This window comes from Balaenoptera borealis (genome assembly GCF_965194805.1).
Source record: "Balaenoptera borealis genome assembly, chromosome: 21".
In the NCBI taxonomy this organism is placed as follows: Eukaryota; Metazoa; Chordata; class Mammalia; order Artiodactyla; family Balaenopteridae; genus Balaenoptera; species Balaenoptera borealis.
Window position 1 is genome coordinate 2,901,376 of NC_138880.1, and position 21,751 is coordinate 2,923,126.

General features: G+C 43.6%; 1 protein-coding gene across 10 annotated transcripts in view; it reads left to right on the forward strand.

Annotated features, from left to right (window-relative positions):
- The window catches only part of PSD3 (pleckstrin and Sec7 domain containing 3), a 568,569-nt gene that overhangs the window by 67,172 nt on the left and 479,646 nt on the right, over positions 1 to 21,751 (forward strand). Inside the window, exons 1-2 of one of the 10 annotated variants that reach the window (XM_082374828.1) lie at positions 8,158 to 8,262; positions 9,480 to 9,542. The exons of 6 other annotated variants lie outside the window; for them this stretch is intronic. In XM_082374828.1, the coding sequence (XP_082230954.1) occupies positions 8,242 to 8,262; positions 9,480 to 9,542 (84 nt within the window). In that variant the 5' untranslated portion in view covers positions 8,158 to 8,241. Of the gene's footprint in view, positions 1 to 7,098; positions 8,263 to 9,479; positions 9,543 to 21,751 lie in introns of those variants that run through there. 3 more of the 10 variants (XM_082374827.1, XM_082374820.1, XM_082374829.1) reach the window with 3 other exon arrangements.

Below are 21,751 nucleotides of genomic sequence, written 5' to 3' on the forward strand. Positions count from 1 at the left end.
ACAATTCCTTCTCACTGGAATAATTCTGAAAAAGTAATTTGTTTTTTGAGGGAAATAGGGACTTTTCCCCAAATATTTTCAGTAATTATTTGGATGGTAAAGCATTTTCTAGTGGAGTAGGAGGATGCAGATAGGATTTCAAGTGTGAAATAGAAAAGCAGCTATACCTATGTACCTTGGTTTTTGTTCTTGATGGTTGAGTCAGTACCTAGTACTGTACTAAAAAGCTTTATATTCTCAGAAAAATAAACCAGGGCAATCATATGGTATTGTTAGGGAACTGTTGGCTGAAACCACTCACCTTGGCCAGGCACGATAATAACCACTTGCATGAGTTGTCTCACAATAGGAGGTCCCAATAAGGAACATGGTGCTGCCACCTAAAACCAACCTGGAGAATTCGGGAGGGGTCAAAAGGAGGGAGGAGATGCCAGCCCATAATATGTCCTGCCGACCTCCCAGAAACCCTCATGCTGGAAACCATCTTGGCTAAGAGATGCACGTACCATCAGGAAGGACACTGAGTCAGACCAAATATGGGCACAAGCAAGATGATTGGCCAGAGACAACCCCCAAAGCTAACCCCATCACCATAAAACCTGAGACTGCAAGCCGCACGCATGGCAGAGCAGTTCTACTGGGTTCCCCTACCCTGTTGCTCTCCACCTGGGTGTCCCTTCCCAACAAAATCTTTTGCTTTGTCAGTAAGTGTGTCTCCTCGGACAATTCATTTCTGAGTGTTAGACAAGAGCCCACTTCTGGGTCCCCCTTCTGGTAACAGTATCTTTGGACCAAACCTTCACTTGCCATTCAGTGCCTCCTATGTGCCAAAGCCCGTGCGAGGCCGTGCTGTCCAGCAGAACTCTGTGATGATGGAAAGGTTCTGTGACTGCACTGTCTAAATATAGTAGTCAGGCTCAGAGACTGGGTTTTAATTTAATTTAATTCTTTTACATTTAAATGGCTACATATGGCTAGTAGTTATCAAATTGGACAGGATGGGTATGAGGAATAGGTAATATGAAGTGTCCCAATATCCACAATGTGGTCGTGGTGAATTGGGCTAGGTGTAGATGGAGGATTTTTTCAGTGATTTCTGTCCACAAGGGTACCAGTCTCTCAGTCATGGCCTTCAAACATATAAATCTACAATGGAGGTGATTAAGGCTATATCCAGATGTACAATATGTAATGTATATACTTAAATGTCCATGTAAACATATGTGCACATGTATTTACAGCAAGAAAAAAATGCTTTGACTCTTTCAAGTCAAGAAAGATAAGAGGATGGTAGGTAGAATGGGGCTCTTTCTGTCTCAGGTTCCACTGAGGTGTCAATGCATTAGATATGAAAGTGTACAAAGTGAATGTGAAACAGACCTCCACCCCATGTACAGATTTTTAAGGAAATGGTCCTGAGATCCTGCTCCACAATCTTGGATCCCACAGTTAGATCAAAGCTGTAAAAAGAAGTGAGTGTAAGGAGATTGGGAGGACACGGTGACTAGAGCTGTCGCCTGGTTCTACTCCCCATTAGGGGAAGGTGGGAGGTTCTACTCTATGACCCCAAGACTCATAAAGGGACTTCAAAGACAGTCGTTGGAGAAATTTGAAGTTGTTCCCTGTAGCTGGAAAACACTGAGGATAGTGGCCTCACTCATGTCCCAGAAAGCTAATGGAGACTGTTGCTTCCCAGGAAACTCAGTGTGAGAGAGAGTTGAGTGCTCTAGGGGCAGGGCCCGAGATCCCCTGCTGTGTGGTTGGGATTAGCTTGCACTTTCAGAGTTGCTGAGCAAGGGCCATGAGTGTTCTTGTGGACCAGACGTGGGCCACGTGCAAGAGAGTTGGCCTGGGGTCTACCTTCCTGTGGTCTATCCATTGGGGTGGGCTGGAGAGTATCAGTAAGAAGAGGAGGTGTCCCAGTGGGTACTTAGGGCTGTGGAACAGGAGCAGACGTTGTCACCTACACTCTCCTTCCCACAGCACACTTCCAGCTAAGCAGGGAAGAAGATCTGATGTCAGGTCAAGTTTGGGCTCTCCAGGACTGGGTAGTTTAATTACTGAACTGACCCTGTGTCTAGAGTGAGCTGAACAATTTCTGGGCCTGCCAAGTTTTCATTTAATTACGGGGAAGAGTTTCTCCCACCGAATGAAATGATTGTGGAGGACAGTTTTGGTTATACCAGGAATGGAACTTATTCAACATCCTGGTTCTAATGTGTATAGTCATTCCACTCGATTTTTCTTGTTATAATTTCAAGAAGCTGTGGTTGGCACTTCTTTTCTTTTGTAACAAAAAATACAGAAATTAAACACAAATTAATTAATAAACAATTTCTATCAGCCTGGAAACCTATATATTAATTAAATATCTTTTTTAGTGAATTCTAGAAGTAATTATTTTTGCAAAAAATAGTAAACAAATATTAGTAACTAGGTCAGGCGTAACAAATTAGCTTGAGACAAAGTGAGAAATTGCTAGAACATAGGTATAAACACTCTCTTCCATTCTTCTTGAAAATGATAGAATGAACGTGTTGATAAAAAGAGAAGTGATGATTGCAGGGTGTAGGGAGACAGCAGAGTAGAGAAAATGCTAACTGAAAACTTTAGAGAGCAAAAAGTTTCATGTAAAAATAACCTGACAATATTCCATTAAGAGCATCTACCTGCTCTCCTCCTACTTTTTCAACCTCCTCTGCTGGTTCTTACGCATCCCCCTAACTTCTTAGCGTTGCCTTGGACTTTCTCTTTCTCTTCCTCCACCCCTTTGGTGATCTCATCCCATTTCACGGGTGTAAATACCACTTCTATTCTAACTTCCAAATTTATAGCTCCAGCACCAACCTCTTCCCTGAATTCTGATCTCCAACTGCTTATGCAGCACTACCGTTGGGTGTCTGAAAGATGCCTGTAACTCACCATGTCCACAGCTGAGCGCTGACGTCCCCCGCCTAGTCCTGCTCCCCTGCAGATTCTTCCCAGCTCAGTTTCCCAACTCCATCTTTCAAGCGGTTCTCCCCCAAACACTTGGAGTCATCCTTGACTCTCTTTCTCTTCCACCCTCCATTGATCAGCAAATCCTGTCAGCTCAACCTTCAAAATACGACAGAATCTGCACACTTCTCACTACCTCCTTTGCTTCCACCCTGGTCTATGCCACCCTCATCTGCTTGGATTGTTGCATTAGCTTCCTAATTCACTTCCCTGTTTCCGACACCCCATACAAGGTGATCCTGGTAAAAGAGAAATCAGATCCCACTACTCCTCTGCTCAAAAGCTTCCAAAGTCAGTTAAAAGCCCAGATCCTCTCAGTGGCCTGTAAGGCCCCACACACCACACCTCCTGCCGTCACCCGTCCTCACTCGGCTCTCTGCACACTGACACACTGACATCTTTGCTGTGGCCCCAACATGCCAGGCGAGCCCTCGGGGCCTCTGCACTCACAGTTCCTTACCTGTCTGTCTGTGAGGCTGGCGCCTCACCTCCTTCAGGTCCTCACTCAGATTTCCCCTTCTCAGTGCAGCCTTCTCCAATCACCCTTTGCAACCATCCACTCCCCACACCCACACTCCTTACTCCTTGTTCCTCTTCCTTGCTTTATTTTTCTCTAAAATGCTTATCACCATATCAGATCTTACAAATATTAACTTATCTTGCATATTTTCTGTCTTCCCAAGGTCATTAGACTGTAAGCTTCATGAGGACAGGGATGTTTCATTTACTGCTAAAGTCAGTGAACTATACCTAGTACAATACATAGCAAATGTTCACGAAGTATTGGTCATATGAATGAATGAAACCTTTGTTATTTGTGTTTCTTCTTCTCCTTCTCCTTCCTCTTCTTCTTCTTCCCAGACATAGCCTAACTTATTTGGATCCTGGGGAAAAGGTGAACTGGGTCCAGCCTGTGATCTAACATTTCTGCGCATGCAGCACAGGGAGCCAATGTCACTTCCTCCTTGATCTTCCCCTGATTCTCTGCTCTTTGAAATCACCTCAGCACAGTGACCAGATTTTTGCTCTTTGCTTCTTGTCTCCCAATCCTCTTATCCATCCAGCATCCATTCAGTATTCAGTAGAGTCAAATGCCAGGTGAATTTTGTCTTAGATCTGTCCTTTCAGTTTCACCTTGGGCTACTGAAATTCAAGGACAACGTGATTTTAGATTGTTGTATATTTGAGTTGAATATTTGTTGTGTATGTAAGTTGAATAATTCTACCTTGGATAAGGGCAAATTTCAACTCAACAATTATTCACTGAGTCTTTACTATGGACCAAGAACAGTGCTAGAAGCTAGGAATTTGACAATAAATAAGCTAACGTTCTCCACTCTAATATACCAGTTATTTGTATACAACTGATAAATGATTAATGTGTTAAGAGGTCTTCTAATTGAAAATACTGTAGAGGTTAGAGTTGTTTGTGTATTTCAAATAAAAACTTAAAAAATGCATGTTTTAAGACTCTTGGATTGTTTGAGAATTCAGGTAAAAACGAGGAGTGAACCATAGAATGCAATGAAAAATTTTCTTTTTCTCTTTTGACATGAAATAACTGACATCTATGAAATGATAAAATTCACAACAATATTAATAAAGATGAATTTAAGAGCACTTAATGTTAATCATTGCCTAAATAACTTGAAATGTCCCCATATCCTACGGCTCACATATGAAAGAAACTTGAGACGTCTTCCTAAATTTGACAACACAGTAAAATTGTACATGTTATTTTCAATAATGAATGTGAGACAGGAACTTTTCTAAAGTGTCAATTAAAAAAACCAAACAACTTTTGATCAACTTTGCTAGAGAAAAGACTTTTTATTCTACCCATCAGAAATGATGTTACAGAGTTATTCTACCACTTCACACTCATTAGAACGGCTATAAAATCAAAACACAGACAATAACCAGTGTTGGTTAGGATGTGGAGAAATTGGAACTCTCATACATTGCTGATGGGAATACGAGATGGTGCAGCCACTGCGAGGCACAGTTTGGCAATAAAATTAAACAGAGTTACATATGACCCACGAATTCTACCCAAGAGAAATGGGAATATAACATCCACACAAAAACTCGCACAGGAGTGTTTACAGCAGGAGTATTCATAAAAGCCAAAAAGTAGAAACAACACAAATATTCATCAGCTGATGAATGGGTATTGGAATATTATTTGGCAACAAAAGGAATGAAGTTCTGATATATGCTGGTCCCAGATGAGCACTGAAAACATTAGGCTAAGTGAAAGAAATCAGTCACAAAAAGACCACATAGTGTATGATTTCATTTATATGAAAAGTCCAGAATAGGCAAGTCCATAGAGACAGAAAGTAGATTAGTGGTTGTTTGGGGCTGAGGGGGTTAGAAAGAAAAGAGCAGTGACTGCTAAGAATATAGTGTTTCTTTTTGGCGTGATAATATTTTTATAAAATGCACAACTCTGTGAATATACTAAAACCCATTGAATTGTACAGTTTAGATGGGTGAGTTGTGCGGTGTATGTTATATCTCAATAAAGCTGTTAAAAAAAGTCATTCCAAAGAGATGATCAAAAGTATGCAGCCAAAACACATGGGGGAAAAGTACTGTAAAGGTATTTTAGGAAGTTAATTAATAAAATATGTGATTTTTCTGGACTTGGTGGTGTGTTCGTAACTTGTCAACTTTTAGAAATTTGTATTAAAGTTTTTTTTCCATTCTAAATAAATATTCACTCTTGTACAAAAAAAAAAAAACAAAACAAAGAAAAAAAAATTCCACAATCTGGTTCTTCAAACTGGCCTTCAGAAATAGTGGGGATTAACTGTATGCATGAATCATGCATGAGAGAATTTCCATTTCCTTTTCATTTCTTCTTTTGACCGCTGGTACCTAATGTCTTGCCTAAATTATCTTTTCTCTTTCCACAACACAACACAGGGCTCATGGCAGAGTTCGGGGAGGCATATGGCACTGGATAAATACAGACCAGCCCATACCTCTTTAGGAGTGGTTGCTCCTCCCTGGCCGGTGTGCCTCCTCCCTACTTTTACAAGGTGGATGTCTGTGTATTCTGACATCGAACTTGAGCACAACTGTGATCTTTTGAGCTGGGTGCCTGGGATCTCTGCGGGCTAGAGTAGCAGAAATGCAAATTCATACTCTATTTCCAATATTTCAAGAAACCTAACAAAATATTTATCCACAAAATACATGCTGGCAAAATGCGATGTCAACCTTTATTTGATTTGCTTTGGGCTTTGTCAAATCAGAAGTGGCAACACTGGCTAATTTATGCCGATTAGAATCTCCTACAATTATGCCTTTGATTATTTAAGGTGGGAAGAATGAATGATTATTTAATAGCTGTGACCAGCTTTGTAAATAAAATCTTAAAACATGTTGAATTCAGGGAGAAAAAAAAACTTTGCTTTGTGATGAAAATGTTTCTGTTGCCTAACTTTTGAAATGCCTCTTTATTGAACATTTACTAGGGGCCAGGAACTTTACATAACTTGTCATGCTAATAACAGTTCTTCAAGCTATTATTATCCTCTTTCAGTAATTGAGGAAACAGAGCCTCAGATTATAGGTGTCCATTACCACATCCCTTAACTAGTAAGCTCATGCAAATCTCCATCTACTCTGCCTCTTCTATGAAGAGTTATGTCTGGGCATCGTTGGTATGGGTTTAGATTCAGCTCAAAATCCTGACCTTCTTCCATGTATGAGCTGTCGGTTGATTTTCCAGGTAAAGGCCACCAGGCCAGCGGTCAAGCCCTAGGTAGCAACAGCATTTCCTACTTGGTTTTACTCCTGATTCTTTGCCAACAAAGTCATCAGACCTCCCGGTTCAAGGAAGGTAGGAGTTTATTGAGAATAGGCTCACAGGGACTGTCTTCTTTGCGTCATTCTGTCAAGAGGGGAGGATCCATAAAAGAGAAATATGCCCAAGTAACTGGGGTGCTTTAGAAGCCACACATCTGACCAAACTTCTGCTCTGGCCGGGGAGCACGGACTACGACCATTTTCAGAAGCTGGACTGGATCTGCATAAATGCATCCACCCCCTCATTCTGGTTCCGCTGGTGGGCGCCGCTGGCTGACCGGCAGCTGTGAATGGGGCAAGGCAAAGCAGGAGACTCAGGGGCCTCCTGCACCCTGACCTGGTGGGCTGGCTCCTCGGGCCACCAAGGAGCCTGACCCTCCATCCCCGACTCAACGCTTGGCCATTGTTAGCCATTTCCCTTTATTTGGACATCTTCCAGCGGTCACGGAAGCCAGACTCTAAGGCTGCAACATCCTCATACCATAGCACCGTGCAGCCGGCCACGCGGGGCTCTGCTCCAGGTGCTGAGCGCGCTCTCCGCGGGTAACGGACCTCCGGGGGCCGGGGGCGGTGCTTAGGTCTCCCCCTCCCTCGGCCAGAGGAGGGCGCCTTCCCAGCCCCGGTCTCTGCCGCACAAGGTCGAGGCGAAGAGGAAAAAGGGCATCGGTCTGCGGCACTTCGGTTGGAAGTTTACGCCGGGATCCCCCGGCACGCGCATTCGGAGCCGGGACCGCGGTGGCCGCGAGCGCAGGATCTGCCTCGAGGGACTGGACTTGGAAAGGGTCGGCGGGTCGCTGGCGAGCAAACTCCTACACGGACGCCAGAGGCCCCCGCCCGGATGCCGCGACCCAATGGGACGCGTGGGCGTGTCGGGCGCTAGTCCCGGGAGCACGCGAGACGCCGCTCCCCTCGCGGCGCTTCCTGACAGGAAACTCAGTCGGAAGCGCGGCTCACTTTCCTCAGGCAGACGAACGAAGCAACAGGCAGCCTTCCGCTGGAGACCGGCGACTGCGAGCTCGGCGCGGGGCCCGCCCCTCCCCCTTTCTTCCCCCTCCCCCTCCCCCTTTCTTCCCCCTCCCCCTCGTCTCTCCCCTCCCTTCCTCTGGGGCACCGCCCACCTCCCCGCTCCTGCCCGCCCCCTACCTCCCCGGCTGCCCCGCCCCCTTCCCGCTCCCCCGCGGGGCCCGCCCCCATCTCCCGCGCCCCTCCCACTCTCGGCCCCGCCGCCCTCCCCGGCTCTTTCTCCTCCCTCCCCTCGCCCCTCGGGCCCCGCGCCCGCCCCCGCCGTCCGTGGGCCGCGGCCCGGCCGCAGCCTCCGCCAGGGAGCGCGCCCGCCGCCCGCCGGTGTCCCGGGAGCCCGACAAAGAGCGCGCCGGCCGCCCGCAGTCGCGCCTGAGGCTCCGGCAGCTTGGCGGGCGATGGGAGATGGAAGGAAGCGACGCCGCGGTGAGGCTCTACCCGGCGGGCGGGCGGGGGCGGGAGCGCGGGCGGCCGTCGGGGCGGCGGTGCTTTGTGGCTGCTCGGTCCCGGGGTCCCGGACCGCTGGACGTCGGGTTCGGTAACTGCTTCCTTTCTGCCCCCTCTTTGTGCGGGTGAGGAGCCGGAAGGCTCGCTCTGTGGGGTGGCGGTTCGGGGGGTTCACCCCGACCCCCGCTTTCCAGCCGCCGAGTGCGCGGCGCTCTGGTTTCTGTCAGGAGAACAGGGAAGCCCCGCGCAGCGAGCGGGCGCGCGGCCGGCGGGTGGGGGGGGGGATTCCGTACCTTGAAAGACGTTGCAGCCCTTCGGTGGTACTTGCATTTAACTTTGTCCGCGGGTTTCTGCTGCAAGTTCTGGCAGGCGATGTTGTGAGATGTTAAAAAAAAAAGCAGGCACCACTTTGGAGGACGTGGGTTTAAAATGCTGTCGGTTGCCTGGATGACAAATGTGTAGTGTTACCGCTCCCCTCGGAGGACGCGACGCATGCGACGACGTCATTGTCCACAGACACTGGGGTCCCGGGTTTCCACTCCGGAATAGCTCTTAAGTGGGTCCAGGTGCTGGTGTAGGGAAGACGAGGTCTGGAAAATTCCGCTCACCGGGATTCTGGGAGCAGATGCTTCCAATTCATGAGCCATAGTTGAGTATCTGCAGAGGATTTTGCGGAGCCCCGTAGCCAGGTGAGTGCGACAGGCTTTGTGCTGTCAAGGAGCTTGCCTTCTAGGAGGGGCGGCTTGGGCAGAGCTGTGAAGGAGGAACCCAGAGGAGGGCGGGGTTCTGGCGAGCGAGGGCCTGGACGGTCTCTGCGGGCAGGTTGGGGTGGACCTTGAAGGGGAGGGTTGGGGCGGCCGTCGCGTCGGGGGGAAAGGATGCTCCCCGCTGGAGGAAAGCGAATGCACTTTCTAGCTTCTTCCAAGACAGGCTTTACCGTCCTTCCCTAGAGTATTTGCAGATCAAGGGATATTCTTTTAAAAAGTTGTTAAATTCCTCTTCACCACTTAAAAATAAATGCGGCATGCTAAACAAAACCAGCAAAACAAAGCAAAATAAAGGAACACCTTCCCAAACAATTTTTTAGTAGCTCGATGCATGTCCTTCTACAACTCTCTATATCGTCTCACAAGTCGTGTGGCAGCTCTGTGGGTTTGTCTTGTCTGATATTTCATTAATACACTTTGTGCTAACAGGAGCAGAGTGGGTACCATGGAAAGTGCTTAGACACCTGGTTTGTAGGTTATATCACTGACTGGGTGAGTTTTTGCCACTGTCTTGGGCACATCCTTTAGCCTCTGGAGCTGAAATTTCCTCCTCTGTGGGATAAGGGAATTGGGGGGAGAGGTGCTCCCTCGGAGCCTTCCAGCCTCAGCATTTTATGGTTTCACGCCTAAACGTGTACATGCATTCCTTATTCAGTGATGTACTCTCAGCTTCACCTTCTGAATCTCTCTCAGTTTATATGTTCTGTGAACGGATCAACACATCCTGGCCATTGAATGGGGGAGAGTGATGGAAGCTGCAAAGCTAAAATAACCTTATTTTAAGGTGAAATTCCACAGTTGAATTTTATTTTTAAAAATGCAAGTGTAAGAAGCTTGATTTGCCAATCTGAATGAGTGTTGGCTTTAAAAAAGGTTTTGTTGACACTGTTCATTTCATTTGTGACCAAAGAATAATACGTGCTTTACTATGTACGTTGTGTTAAGAGCTTCAATTTTGCTTTTAATTAACTACTAGCACTTAAAAAAGTGAGATATCTCGGAAATCCTTTTAGGCTAGTAAATCTTGGGAATTTGGAAATAAAAATAATATAAGACGGCAAATTAGTTCCCTGAAAAAGGGAAATTCAGCGATACTTTCCATCCGTGGTTCTGTTCACTTTCTAAAACCTTGGTATTTGTTTGCTGACCCTGGTGGAAAATATGAGTGGGATTTAGCCTGGCATTTTTCTGAAAAAACATGTCCAAGGCATTACTCCTTTTAGAGGTGATCTTTCTTCTTTAGAAATTCTGGAGTCATCTGTCATCATTTATAAACTAAGACACCAGTGTGGTAATGGATTAGGCCCAGTCTTGGTTAAGAAGTGCTGAGGCAAAAAACGTGTGAATGTTAAAATGTGTATGTACTTTGGCCTCCGGAATGGTTTGTTTGAGGTTTACCTGAGGTAATGTTGTCATTTGCCAATTATGAAAAGAGCATTTCTTTGGGTTTGGGTTGGATTAAGAAGTAAGTAATGGATGATGATCCTTCTCAATTTTTAGAAACGAATTCAGACACGATTGATGTTTAGGCAGCCTGTGAGAAATAATCTGGTGATCAGTAGGTGACCAAAGCCCCCCTTACCTGAGCATGTGACTCAGGCTTACAGACACCTTGGGGTCCAGGCTCACCTCCAGTCACTGCTGCTTTGATGGTTCTCAACATTTGGGACTCTCCCCATGCAGTGGTGGCCAGGCGCAGGGGTCCTTGGCTTCCCTTTGCTAAGAGTGGAGACATTTCCACCTAGGGTACTGCCTCTCAGCTCTTCCTAAGTTCTTTCACAGGTAAATCAGCCGAACCTTAGTTTAGGGTAGTGCACCATCCAGGTGAAATTCCCCAGAGCATTTGTTCATAGTGTCCATGTCTGGACAGCTTTCGTTTGTGGTATTGTTTGCAGTTTCAGAGATTTGCTGGAAAGAATTTTAGCAGTGGCATTATTTTTTGAGAGGGTGTCCCTTTGTACCTTTCCTGTGTTTCTTTTTTCTTTTTCTAAATTGGAGTATAGTTGCTTTACACCTTTAGACTGCTGTGCCCAGAAGGTCAACAGACTGGGGCCATGTTGGTGCTGAGTGGGCAGGATTTTGTTGACACTCCAGGGCACAGAGGTGGCGAGGCGTTTTCTCTTTCGGGCACACGTGTGGTGTGAGGGAGTCACCAGCTTCTCTCCCCATCCTCCGTGTAAGCGCCAGGCCCTGGCCACGGCTGACCACTCATTTCTCCGGGCCTGTTTAACTGTGAACAACCATCTAGTTTGAAATTCCCTTTTCGCTGGTCACAGGCCAGTGAGATGAATCAGAATAACTTGTACATGTCGATGGACATTTTTGGAAGTTTATCCTTGGGGTTAGGGTAAGAGGGAAAATGAACATTTTGACCTGAGCCTGAGGCTCTTTTCTTACCTAGTAGCTTTGTGTGGGTTGTCTGAGAAGCAGCATTTTCCTTTAAGTTTCAAATTGTGGCCTAACTTTTGGAAAGTGCTTATTTCATGTGATATGTTCAAGCATGATGCATTGTTACAGTCACAGCTAATATTTATTGAGACCTTATTGTGTGTTTTCACACAGGTTACCTCTAGTCCCCATGACAGCCCCATGCGGTCAGTACTGCCATTATCTCCAGTCTGAAGTCTGGAGAGGTTAAGTAACACAGCTAATAAGGGGCAGAGCTGAGATTTAAACTTGGCGGTCCAGTGGTCTTAACCACCATTCTGCTTCTGTGTCCTCAAAGTTAGCATTGTGAGTTGTAGAAACTGACCTTTTTGGCTCTCATATTTAGATTCTCTGGGCCTTGGAATCTGAAATTGGATGACTAATTCATCAGCAACCATTATTTTATATGTCTGTTGGCTTAAATAGTGGGACAAGGATTGTTGTTTGGCTCAAGAGATGGAAATTGTGTATTTTTCTTTCAAAAACACATGTAGTGTCTAAAGGGATTACTAAAGGGATTATGTAAGGAGTTCCATATGGTTACAAGTAATTAATTGGGATTCAAAATAAAGCAGATTAACAATTTAAAATTGAGTGTAAAGCTCACCTATATTAACTTATAGTTACCTCACATGATTGAAGTGACCTAGACTTTTCTGTAACTGTGGGTGTTGACACAGAGAAGTCTGCTTTTCCTTGTTTTTTCTTCTAGTGAGCTGGGATTTAGGTTGTTGAGAAAGGGGTCTGAAACAATAGGAGGAGAATGGGGGGTGAGCCGAGGGCATTAATAAAAAAGATCAGGTGGCAGCTGCTCCCTGTTTCTCTTGCCTTCTGTTCCCAGACCTTTGCTAAGAAAAAGTGAATTACAGAAATGGAGCAGCTTGGCTCTTCCTGTGGTTCTTCAGTCTGTGGACAAGGGAAGTAGAAAAATTTAAACAGAAGGAGCTGTAGTTTCTTTTGTTTGGCCTTCACGTGATTATTGGTTAAGGACCAGTGGAACTGCTTTTCTCTGTATATGTTAACTTAAAGTCTTTTTTGAGTTTTGTTTTTCAACAGTTCTTTCTTCCCAAGAAGTCATTTGATAGGCACAGCAATATAGATTGAGTCACAGGACACTGAGGGAAGGGGAAATATGGATGTAAGAGTCAGTGGCACAGACAGTGTAATTGGATGATTGCTGCCTTTGTGGTTATATTATTTTCTAGCAAAATTATATTGGGAAAATACTGAGAAATGGCAGCAGGTGGTGTGATCTTCCAGAGCACGTTCCCAGACCTTACCTTCGTGTCTGTAAAAGCTACAAGTAATGAGTGTTTGAAGAAGCAAGATGTGTCCTTGGGTCTGAAACTTTTCACTTGAATATCAGAGTTCCCTTTGGACAGACGTTTGTTTTTCAGCTTCATTTCTATTGTCTCCAAAGGGTCCATGAGCTGCCTACCCCATCTGCTGATGCTTATTTCTCCTCATAAACATCTTCCATGTAGAAAAAAAATCCCATTGCTTTCCACGAGCATCTGTAAGTATATCATGGCAGACACTGAAGTATAGACATTAATATGCTGTCCATTCATTCATTCATTCAGCAAATATTAAGTACTTATGTACCAAACTCTATGTTGGGATCCAAAAAGGCTTGTCCACTGACCACTAAGAAAACCTGCCAAGAACATTTAGAGGCACTGGGCTTCCCTGGTGGTGCAGTGGTTAAGAATCCATCTGCCAGTGCAGGGGACACGGGTTCGATCCCTGGCCCGGGAAGATCCCACATGCCGCGGAGCAACTAAGCCCGTGCGCCACAACTACTGAGCCTGCGCTCTAGAGCCCACGAGCCACAACTGCTGAAGCCTGTGTGCCGAGAGCCCATGCTCCACAACAAGAGAAGCCACTGCAATGAGAAGCCCGTGTACTGCAACGAAGAGTAGCCCCCGCTCGCTGCAACTAGAGAAAGCCCACACACAGCAACGAAGACCCAATGCAGCCAAAAAACAAACAAATAAATAAATTTATAAAAAAAAAACATTTAGAGGCACTAAGGTCATATTTCTGAGTGTCAAACCTCACACCCTGTAAATACTGAAACTACTGTATTTAAGAACCCTTTCATGGAATACTTTCATAGAATCAATGAGTTACCTCCAAATCAGTGATGTTCAATAGAACTTTCTGCTGTGATGGAAATAGTTTATATCTGTGCTGTCTAATATGGCAGTCAGTAGCTGCATGTAGCCACTGAAAGCATTTGAAATATGGCTAGTGAGATATAGGAACTGAATTTTAAATTTTATTTGATTTCAGTGAACTTAAGTAGCCTCATATGGCTAATGGCTAATATAGTGGGACAGCACAGCTCTAGACCAGAAGTGCTCTACTAGATGGCATTGGTTGTCCTGGACAGTCAGTTCCCACTTGACCGTCTGGTTGCTTATGGTATGTTTACTGACTGGGCTTTGCTAAGTTTTTAGTTTTGTATGTGTTTACCCCATCATGTCTGATAAGTACAAAAGCAGCGAGAGTATATGGGGGCATGGGATTTTAATGGAAGGAAGTGGAGATAGAATCATTGAAAGTGATGAGAAGAAGAAAAATGTATTCAAGAGTAAGAACTATACTAAAAAAAAAAAAAAGAACAAATTGTGTAACAGGTAGCGTGCAGTTGACAGTCCTCAGCAAGATGGAGGAAAAGCTTTTGGTAAAATAGAAAAACGAGTGTCTGGCTGAGATCCACTATTATATTAATTCAAGAGCTGGCTGTGAGTTGTTTGAGAACTTACAGAGATGGTGCGAGCACTGCCGTTGACTTGTTTTTTGTTGCAAGCTGTGGGTGGTTCCATAGCTCCCAGCCCCCCTTGAATCTGCATAGCATCACAGTCCGGGTGGGTAGTGCTGGATATTAAAGTGGCTGAGGTCTTTCCTGGGACCCCTCAGAGCTGTCTTGGAGGCCCAGTAGATTTTCAAAGTAGATGAAACTGAGTAGGAAAGATTTCTGTATAGCATGAATTTTGGCAAGGAGCATGCCTAGTTTTAAAACTACATGTTAGTAGAGGTGCTTCAGACCACAGAATGGAGAAAAAAATCTTATTCTTTATCCCCAAATACTTTTCAGTCTGGGAGGTAGACAGCCACATTTACAGACGCCAGGGTTTCTCCAGTGTCAGGCGTGTAGGAATAGCCTTGAGTATAATAGCATGTGTGAAATCATGAGAGAATTCTCATGGTTAGGCTTCTGTTGGAATACATGACTATTTTGAGTTTTCTCACTTGTGGTGAAAACACAATGATATCAAGGCATAACACTGCAAAAATGTGGGGATAGGAAGAGAAGAAAGAATAACATGTATTCTGTATTTACTGTGTGCCAGGCACCATTTGAAGCAGTGTGTGTGTGTGTGTGTGTGTGTGTGTGTGTGTGTGTATGTGAATTTACGTATTCTTTTTTTTTTAATAAATTATTTAATTTACTTATTTATTTTTGGCTGTGTTGGGTGGGCTTTTTCGGCTTCTTCGTTGCTGTGCCGTGGGCTTTCTCTAGTTGCGGCGAGCGGGGGCTACTCTTCATTGTGGTGTGCGGGCTTCTCATTGCGGTGGCTTCTCTTGTTGCACAGCAAGGGCTCTAGGTGCGCGGGCTTCAGTAGTTGTGGCGTGCAGGCTCAGTAGTTGTGGCTTGAGGGCTCTAGAGCACAGGCTCAGTAGTTGTGGCGCATGGGCTTAGTTGCTCTGCAGCATGTGGGATCTTCCCGGACCAGGGCTCGAACCTGTGTCCCCTGCATTGGCAGGCGGATTCTTAACCACTGCACCACCAGGGAAGCCCAATTTACATATTCTTATATGTTCTTTACAATGTTGTAAGCTAGGTAGTATCCCCATTTTCAGAGGATGAAATTGAGGCTCATGGAGGTTAAATGGGATTCCTTTTTAAAACAACTTCATTGAGATAAAATTCACATACCACACAACTCATCCATTTAAAGTGTATATTCATTGATTTTTAGTACATTCACAGAGTTGTGCATTCATACTCATAATCAACTTTACAGTATATTCATCACCCCAAAACAAACTTTGGATGCATTAGCTGTTCCTCCCTAATCCCACTATTGCCCCCATCCCCTGACCCAGGAATCACTATTCTATTTTCTGTCTCTATGGGTTTGCCTATTCTGCAGATATCATATAAATGGAATCATACGGTATGTGGCCATTTGTGACTGGTTTCTTTCATTTAGCAAAATGTTTTCAGACTCAGCCATGCTGTAGCATGTGCCAGTACTTCATTCCTTTTTATTGCTGAGTAATATTCAATTGAATAGCCAGGACGTACTTTATTTATTCATCAGGTAGTGGTTCCCTCCGCCCCCCCCCCCTTTTGGCTTTTAGGAATAATGTTGCTGTGAACATTTATGTACAAGTTTTTGTGGGGACATATGCTTCCATTTCTCTTGGATATGTACCTAGGAGTGGAATTGCTGGGTCATATTGTAACTCTGTGTTTGACACTTGGATGAATTGCCAAACTGTTTTTCACAGGGGCTGCACTACTTTACATTTCTATCAGCAGACTATGTGAGTTCCCATTTCTCCATATCCTCATCAACGCTTGTTATTTTCTTTCTGATTTTAGCCATCTTAGTGGGTATTAAGTGGTATTTCACTGTGGTTTTGCGTTTCCCTAATAATGTTGAGCATCTTTTCACATGCTTTTTGGCCATTTGTTTATCTTCCTTTGAGAAATGTCTATTCAGATCCTTTGCCCTATGAAAAATTGGGTTGTCTTCTTATTATTGAATTGTAAAGAAGTTCTTTATATTCTGGATGCAAGTCTCTTGTCAGGTATATGCTTTGCAAAAATCTTCTCCCATTCTGTGGGCTGTCTTAAAAGGTCCTTTGAAGTAAGTGAGGTTCTTTTTCTTAAGCAAAGCTTGGGTGGGCATAGCACACTTATAGGTCCTCACATATTTGCTGAAGTCAGTCACCACAATAATTTGTAAAATAATTTGTATAATGAATATCATTCTTTTGGGGTTTCTGGTTGGAAAAAAGGATGGATTTAACTTTTGCCTAAGTTACTTAAGAAAAGTTACTTTAAGAAAAGCAAAGCTCTGAGGATTTGAGACCTTTATGTGTATTGAAAGGAAATTTTCAAAGCCGTTTCTTTGGAGTCTTTTATGTACAGAAAATGCTGCTTTCCTCTTGGATTAGAGAACTGCTTGAAAGGAAAAGGACACCCTGCCTAGAAGACCCCTCTTGATCTTCTTAGGTCCTGTAATTTTATGATCTGAATAGAGGTTCCCAAACTCATTTATCTTAAGAATCACCTGGTTTTAGATTTCTAGGGCTGCCTGAAGGTCTGGTTCAGTAGTTCTGAGGCGGCACTTTTCATAATCACCCCACATGACTAAGATCAGGAACACTTGAGAAACTCTGATCTAAACTGGTGATAATCATGACCTTTTAGCGGTTGCCCCTAGAACTTAATTAGACTCTTTAGTGGGTGTGGTCTCTGGGTGGCAAACATCCCTCCCTGAGGGTGATTACAGAGAGCTGATCAAGCCAGTCTGGCTACTTTGCTTAGGGAGCTACGGATCTTGATCCAACACAACCCACATTTTCTTCCCCTCCCCTCATACAGTAGAGGTGGTTCCACTATAAAAATTTAAACCAGGTTCACAAACATTTCAAGTCATAAGGTTGCCATTACCCTCTTGAAAGTATTCCTCCCTCCCCTTTCTTCCCCTTTAAGATGTGTCCCTGTTTTCTTACCATTGCTGAATCCCTGGCGGCCTTCCATAGCCACACAGATCTCTATGAGACCCAGTAGTGAGAAGAGGTCATGGAAAGGAAAACAGATAGAATTTTACATAATCCTTACTTACACTTTGCTTGTTTTGGGTGGGTGGTCACGGTCTCCTAAAGGATTTGATAAATGTGAGGTTGGGCCAGCTTCATTTAACAGGGGATGGGGAGACTCCTGTGCCTGGGTCACCAAGTGAGAGGCAGTGCAGTATATGGTTAGAATGTGGCCTTAATAATGCTTGAGAGGGGCTTAGTGCCTGCAGTAAAACAGTAAGTGGACAGTAAATGTGACCTGGATGGTAGGTTATACTTATCTGGGTGGGAGGTGGAATTATTTCCATTCTTAAAATCACACAGCTGTTAAATAGTAAAACTGGTTTTTCTTGTTCCCTATATTGTGATTGCCTGTAGATACGCAGTGTGGCAGCCAAGAGGAAAATTCTGGCACTTTGAATGGTGCTTTGGCACATAGTAGTCACTCAATGAGTTAAACACCACAGGCTATTGAATCGCTAAGCCCAGGAACCCTTCCAAGCATGTGTGGACAGAATAGGTGCTCTGATACTGACCCTGGTCTTGTGGTGGAGTAGAATTTCCAGAGTCAGCAGGGTTTCTGGCCTGATCATTTGTTGCCGTTGCTTTGGTGTGTGGTCTTGTTGCATCTCCTGCTTTGGGAAAGTGGAATTTTCCCCACGTTGCAGACGGCGTTCATGGGCTGCATTTAGTGCTCCAGGTGTGTGACTTTCATTACAGCCTTCTTGCAAATGATAACCTAGGGCACAAAGGTAAGAGTAATGTGTTAACTGTGAACTTCCTCACATAGGTCTTTCCCTTCTGGCAGAGGCATTTAATAAAGTAGATTAAAGGTGTGGGCTGTGTTTGCATGGTGTGATATAACGGTCTCAGAGACCTGATTCATTCATTCTTTTGATTTTATCACTTTGTTTATTCTTGATTCATTTCTTCCTACCTTCCTTGTGTGGCTTATATGTCAGTTGATTGTCTCTTCTATTGATAGGTTCTATCTGGGGAAAAAAATCTAATTAAATATAGCATAACATTCTAAAGCTGGAGCTTTAAGTAAAGATATATTTACTTAAAAAATACTTATATACTTTAAATTTTATTTTATTTGTATATAAAGATATTTATATATTTAAAAGAACTTGATAGCTTCAGAGTAATTAAGGTCAATATTTTAGAAGCACTACTAAAATAAATATATCTGTGATTATTTAATGAGAAAATGTTTTAATTTATAATATCATTATATACCAAAAAGTTCACAGAGGGGTTAAAAGGATCATGGTAATTTCTTGGTGTATGTAGGGATAATTGCATTATGAATCTTCATATATGACAAATATTTTATAAATTTTATTTTGCCTCTATTTAGTAAAAACAATTTAAAAATAAACCGCTGTTGGTAGAATTCTCTTATGGTCATTTAATGGCTTATTTCTAAAGCATTTCATTTAGCTTTCATGGAAACAACTCTTTCTTGTTATACACATATATAATCGCTCTACATAATATTTAATTAAATTACATAATATTGGCATAAATCAATTTGGGAGCAAACACAATTGACTCTGGTAATCATCAGCTCAGTGATAGGAGCAGAATTTCAGAGGCTTGCCAGAGCCTTGATTACTAGCCGTGAGCACCAGGTTATAATGGGCTTCAGCTCGGATGTTTCACAGGGTGCCTGATCATCCTGGAGCTGGCTAACTGCCGGCTGGTGAGAACTTCTGCTGTATATGTAACTTTAGAAACAAGAGCAAACCTGATAGACTATGTGAGTATTGATAAGGTAGAGAAATCGGGACACTTTGCATTTTGTTGTAGAATCACTTTTAGCTTTTATCTGCCTCATATCACTTCCATTTGTGTACACGGTTACTAAACTCCTAAATAATTTATTTCTGCATCTAAATGTTTTTGAAATTAGTTGGCTTTCCTTTTACCTGGAAGATACTTTTAAGTTCTTTTAAACTGTGATTTATAAAAATATGACCCACCCATTTCTTTCTGTTAACTGAATGCACTGTTAAAGTATAACAAAATAACTTTTTTTCTGTCTCATACGTTCACTGGTTACACCCAGATTTTATACAGCATTAAAACATTAAGTGCTTTGTACTTTGTGTCATAATTTCTCGATCATTTGAAGAAATTAAAGTCCATTATATTGGCCTGGAGACTTTCACCTGCTTCAGGAAGGGTGTACCTATTGAGACCCATCTTTTCATTGTGCTCTGGTGAAGTAAGATCTAGGGTTTTGAGAAATCCTAGTACCCTTGGAGTGTTTTAGAGTATCTCTCAGTTTAGAGAACTATTTCTTTACAGTTATTTGGGTTTTGTATGAGATAAATTTAATTATCAAGTTGGAGCACCTTTGTTTTCTCTATAGTATCTGAATATGTATTTATAAGGCTACAAGATATACTATCATAGATCACATGCAGCTCTGTATTACTGTCATCTTTCATTCATTCATATATTCATTAAACAAATATTTATTGAGTGCCTCCTATGTACCAGGCATTATTTTAGGTACTGGGGATACTGTGGTCAACAAAAGAGACCCAAAAATTCTTACCCTTGCAAGGTGAGACAGACTGTGTGTGTTTGTGTGTATGTGCACGCGCGCTCCTGTATATGTGTGTATAGTACTTTGGGGAAAAATAAAGCAAAGGAGGGAGGTTAGGAATTGGGAGGGAGTTGAAATTTTAACTAGGATGGTCAAGGATGGCCCCCCTGTGGTGACTTGTAATGAAAGGCCTGAAGAAGGTGAAGGGAGTCATGTGACTGTCTTGGGGGAATAGGGGCCAGCGAATGCTAGTCTTGAGGCCGAGGCATGCTTCCCGCCTTCTGGGAACTGCAAGACTGGTGTGGCTGGCATAGAGCAGGCAGGGAGGAGAGCAGACACCAATTCCTGTAAGGCCTCTGGTCCCATAGGCTGTTGCAAGGCCTTTGGCTTGTACTCGAGTGAGCAGAGAAGCTGGTGGAGAGTTCCACATAAAGATTTGACATGATCTGGCTTATGTTTTAAGAGGACGCATTGCTGCTGTGTCTCATGAGACTAGACCTAAGTGGAGAAGGGCAGAAATAGGGAAAGCAGTTAGGAAGTTATTGTAGTAATCTAGGTGAGCGATGGTGACGGCTTGGACCAGGGTGGTCTGTTTTGAAGCTAGAGTGCAAAAGATTTCGTGATTAACTGGATGTGAGATGTGAGTGAGAGAAGTCAGTGGTGAATTGCAAGGTTTTGACCTCTGCATCTTGAAGGGGGTAGGGAGAAGCTGATTTGGAGAGAAGGGTCAGGAGCTCAGTTTTGGAGATTCCCAGTGGGCAGTGGATATGCTAGTTTGGATTTCAGAGGAGAGGTCTGGGCTAGAGATAAACATTTGGGAGCTGTCAGAATGTAGAGACTGGAGAAATCCACAAGGGAGTGAGTGTAGATAGAAAATAGGTTCAGGGCCAAGAACCTGGGCTACTTGTGCACTGAGGTTGGGGAGATGAGATGGAACCAGTAAAGGAGAATGAGAAAAAGCTGCTGATGAGGTAGGAAAACCAGGAGAGTGCCATGCCTTGGGAGCCAAGTAAGTGAAGACACTGTTTCAAGGAAGATGAGTCAGATACTGAAGAGGGGAAGTACAGTGATGGCCAAGGTCGCGAATTGACTTAGGGATTTAGCAATGGGGAGGTCATTGGTGAGCTTGACAGCAGCAATTGTGGTGGAGCAGTGGGGACCTACACTTGATGGTGAGGACAAGAGACAACAGGAGTAGGAAGTGGGAACATCAAACGTGGAGAAATATTTCAAGGATTCTTGTTGTAAAGGGAAGGTGAATAAATACAGCTGAAGGGAAAAATGAGGTCAAGAAAGGTTTTAAAATGGGGAAAGTAACAGCATGTTTGCTGATAACAAAGACAGTGAAGAGGAAAAAAGGAATGATCCTTCATGTAGCAGCATAATTCCCATTCAGAAGAACTTTGGTTTAGTTTAAAAGAGCTAAAATCATTTAGCTTACTATTGTGAACACCAATTTTTGTTAATGTAGCCTATATTTTCAACATACAAAATTCTTACCTTCCCATCTCTATCAAGGGAGGTCCAAGCTGGAGAGGATATATGTATACATATAACTGATTCACTTCGTTGTACAGCAGAAACTAACACAACATTGTAAAGCAATTATACTCCAATAAAAAAAAATCAAACCTTTTCTTTTCTCTGAGCCTTTAAATAAATATTTTTTTTTGGTATGGATCGTTTCTGTTCATCTTTTTCAACCTAAGGGAGTCCCTAGTTCTGCACCAGTATGCATGGGCCTGAAGTATACTCTGTCCATACACTTCAGTAACTGCTGACTTTTTTTTTTTCAGACTTCATTTTTTTAAAGAGCAGTTTTAGGTTCGCAGCAAAACTGAGAGGAAGGTACAGAGATTTCCCACGTACTTCCAGCCCACACGCATGCATA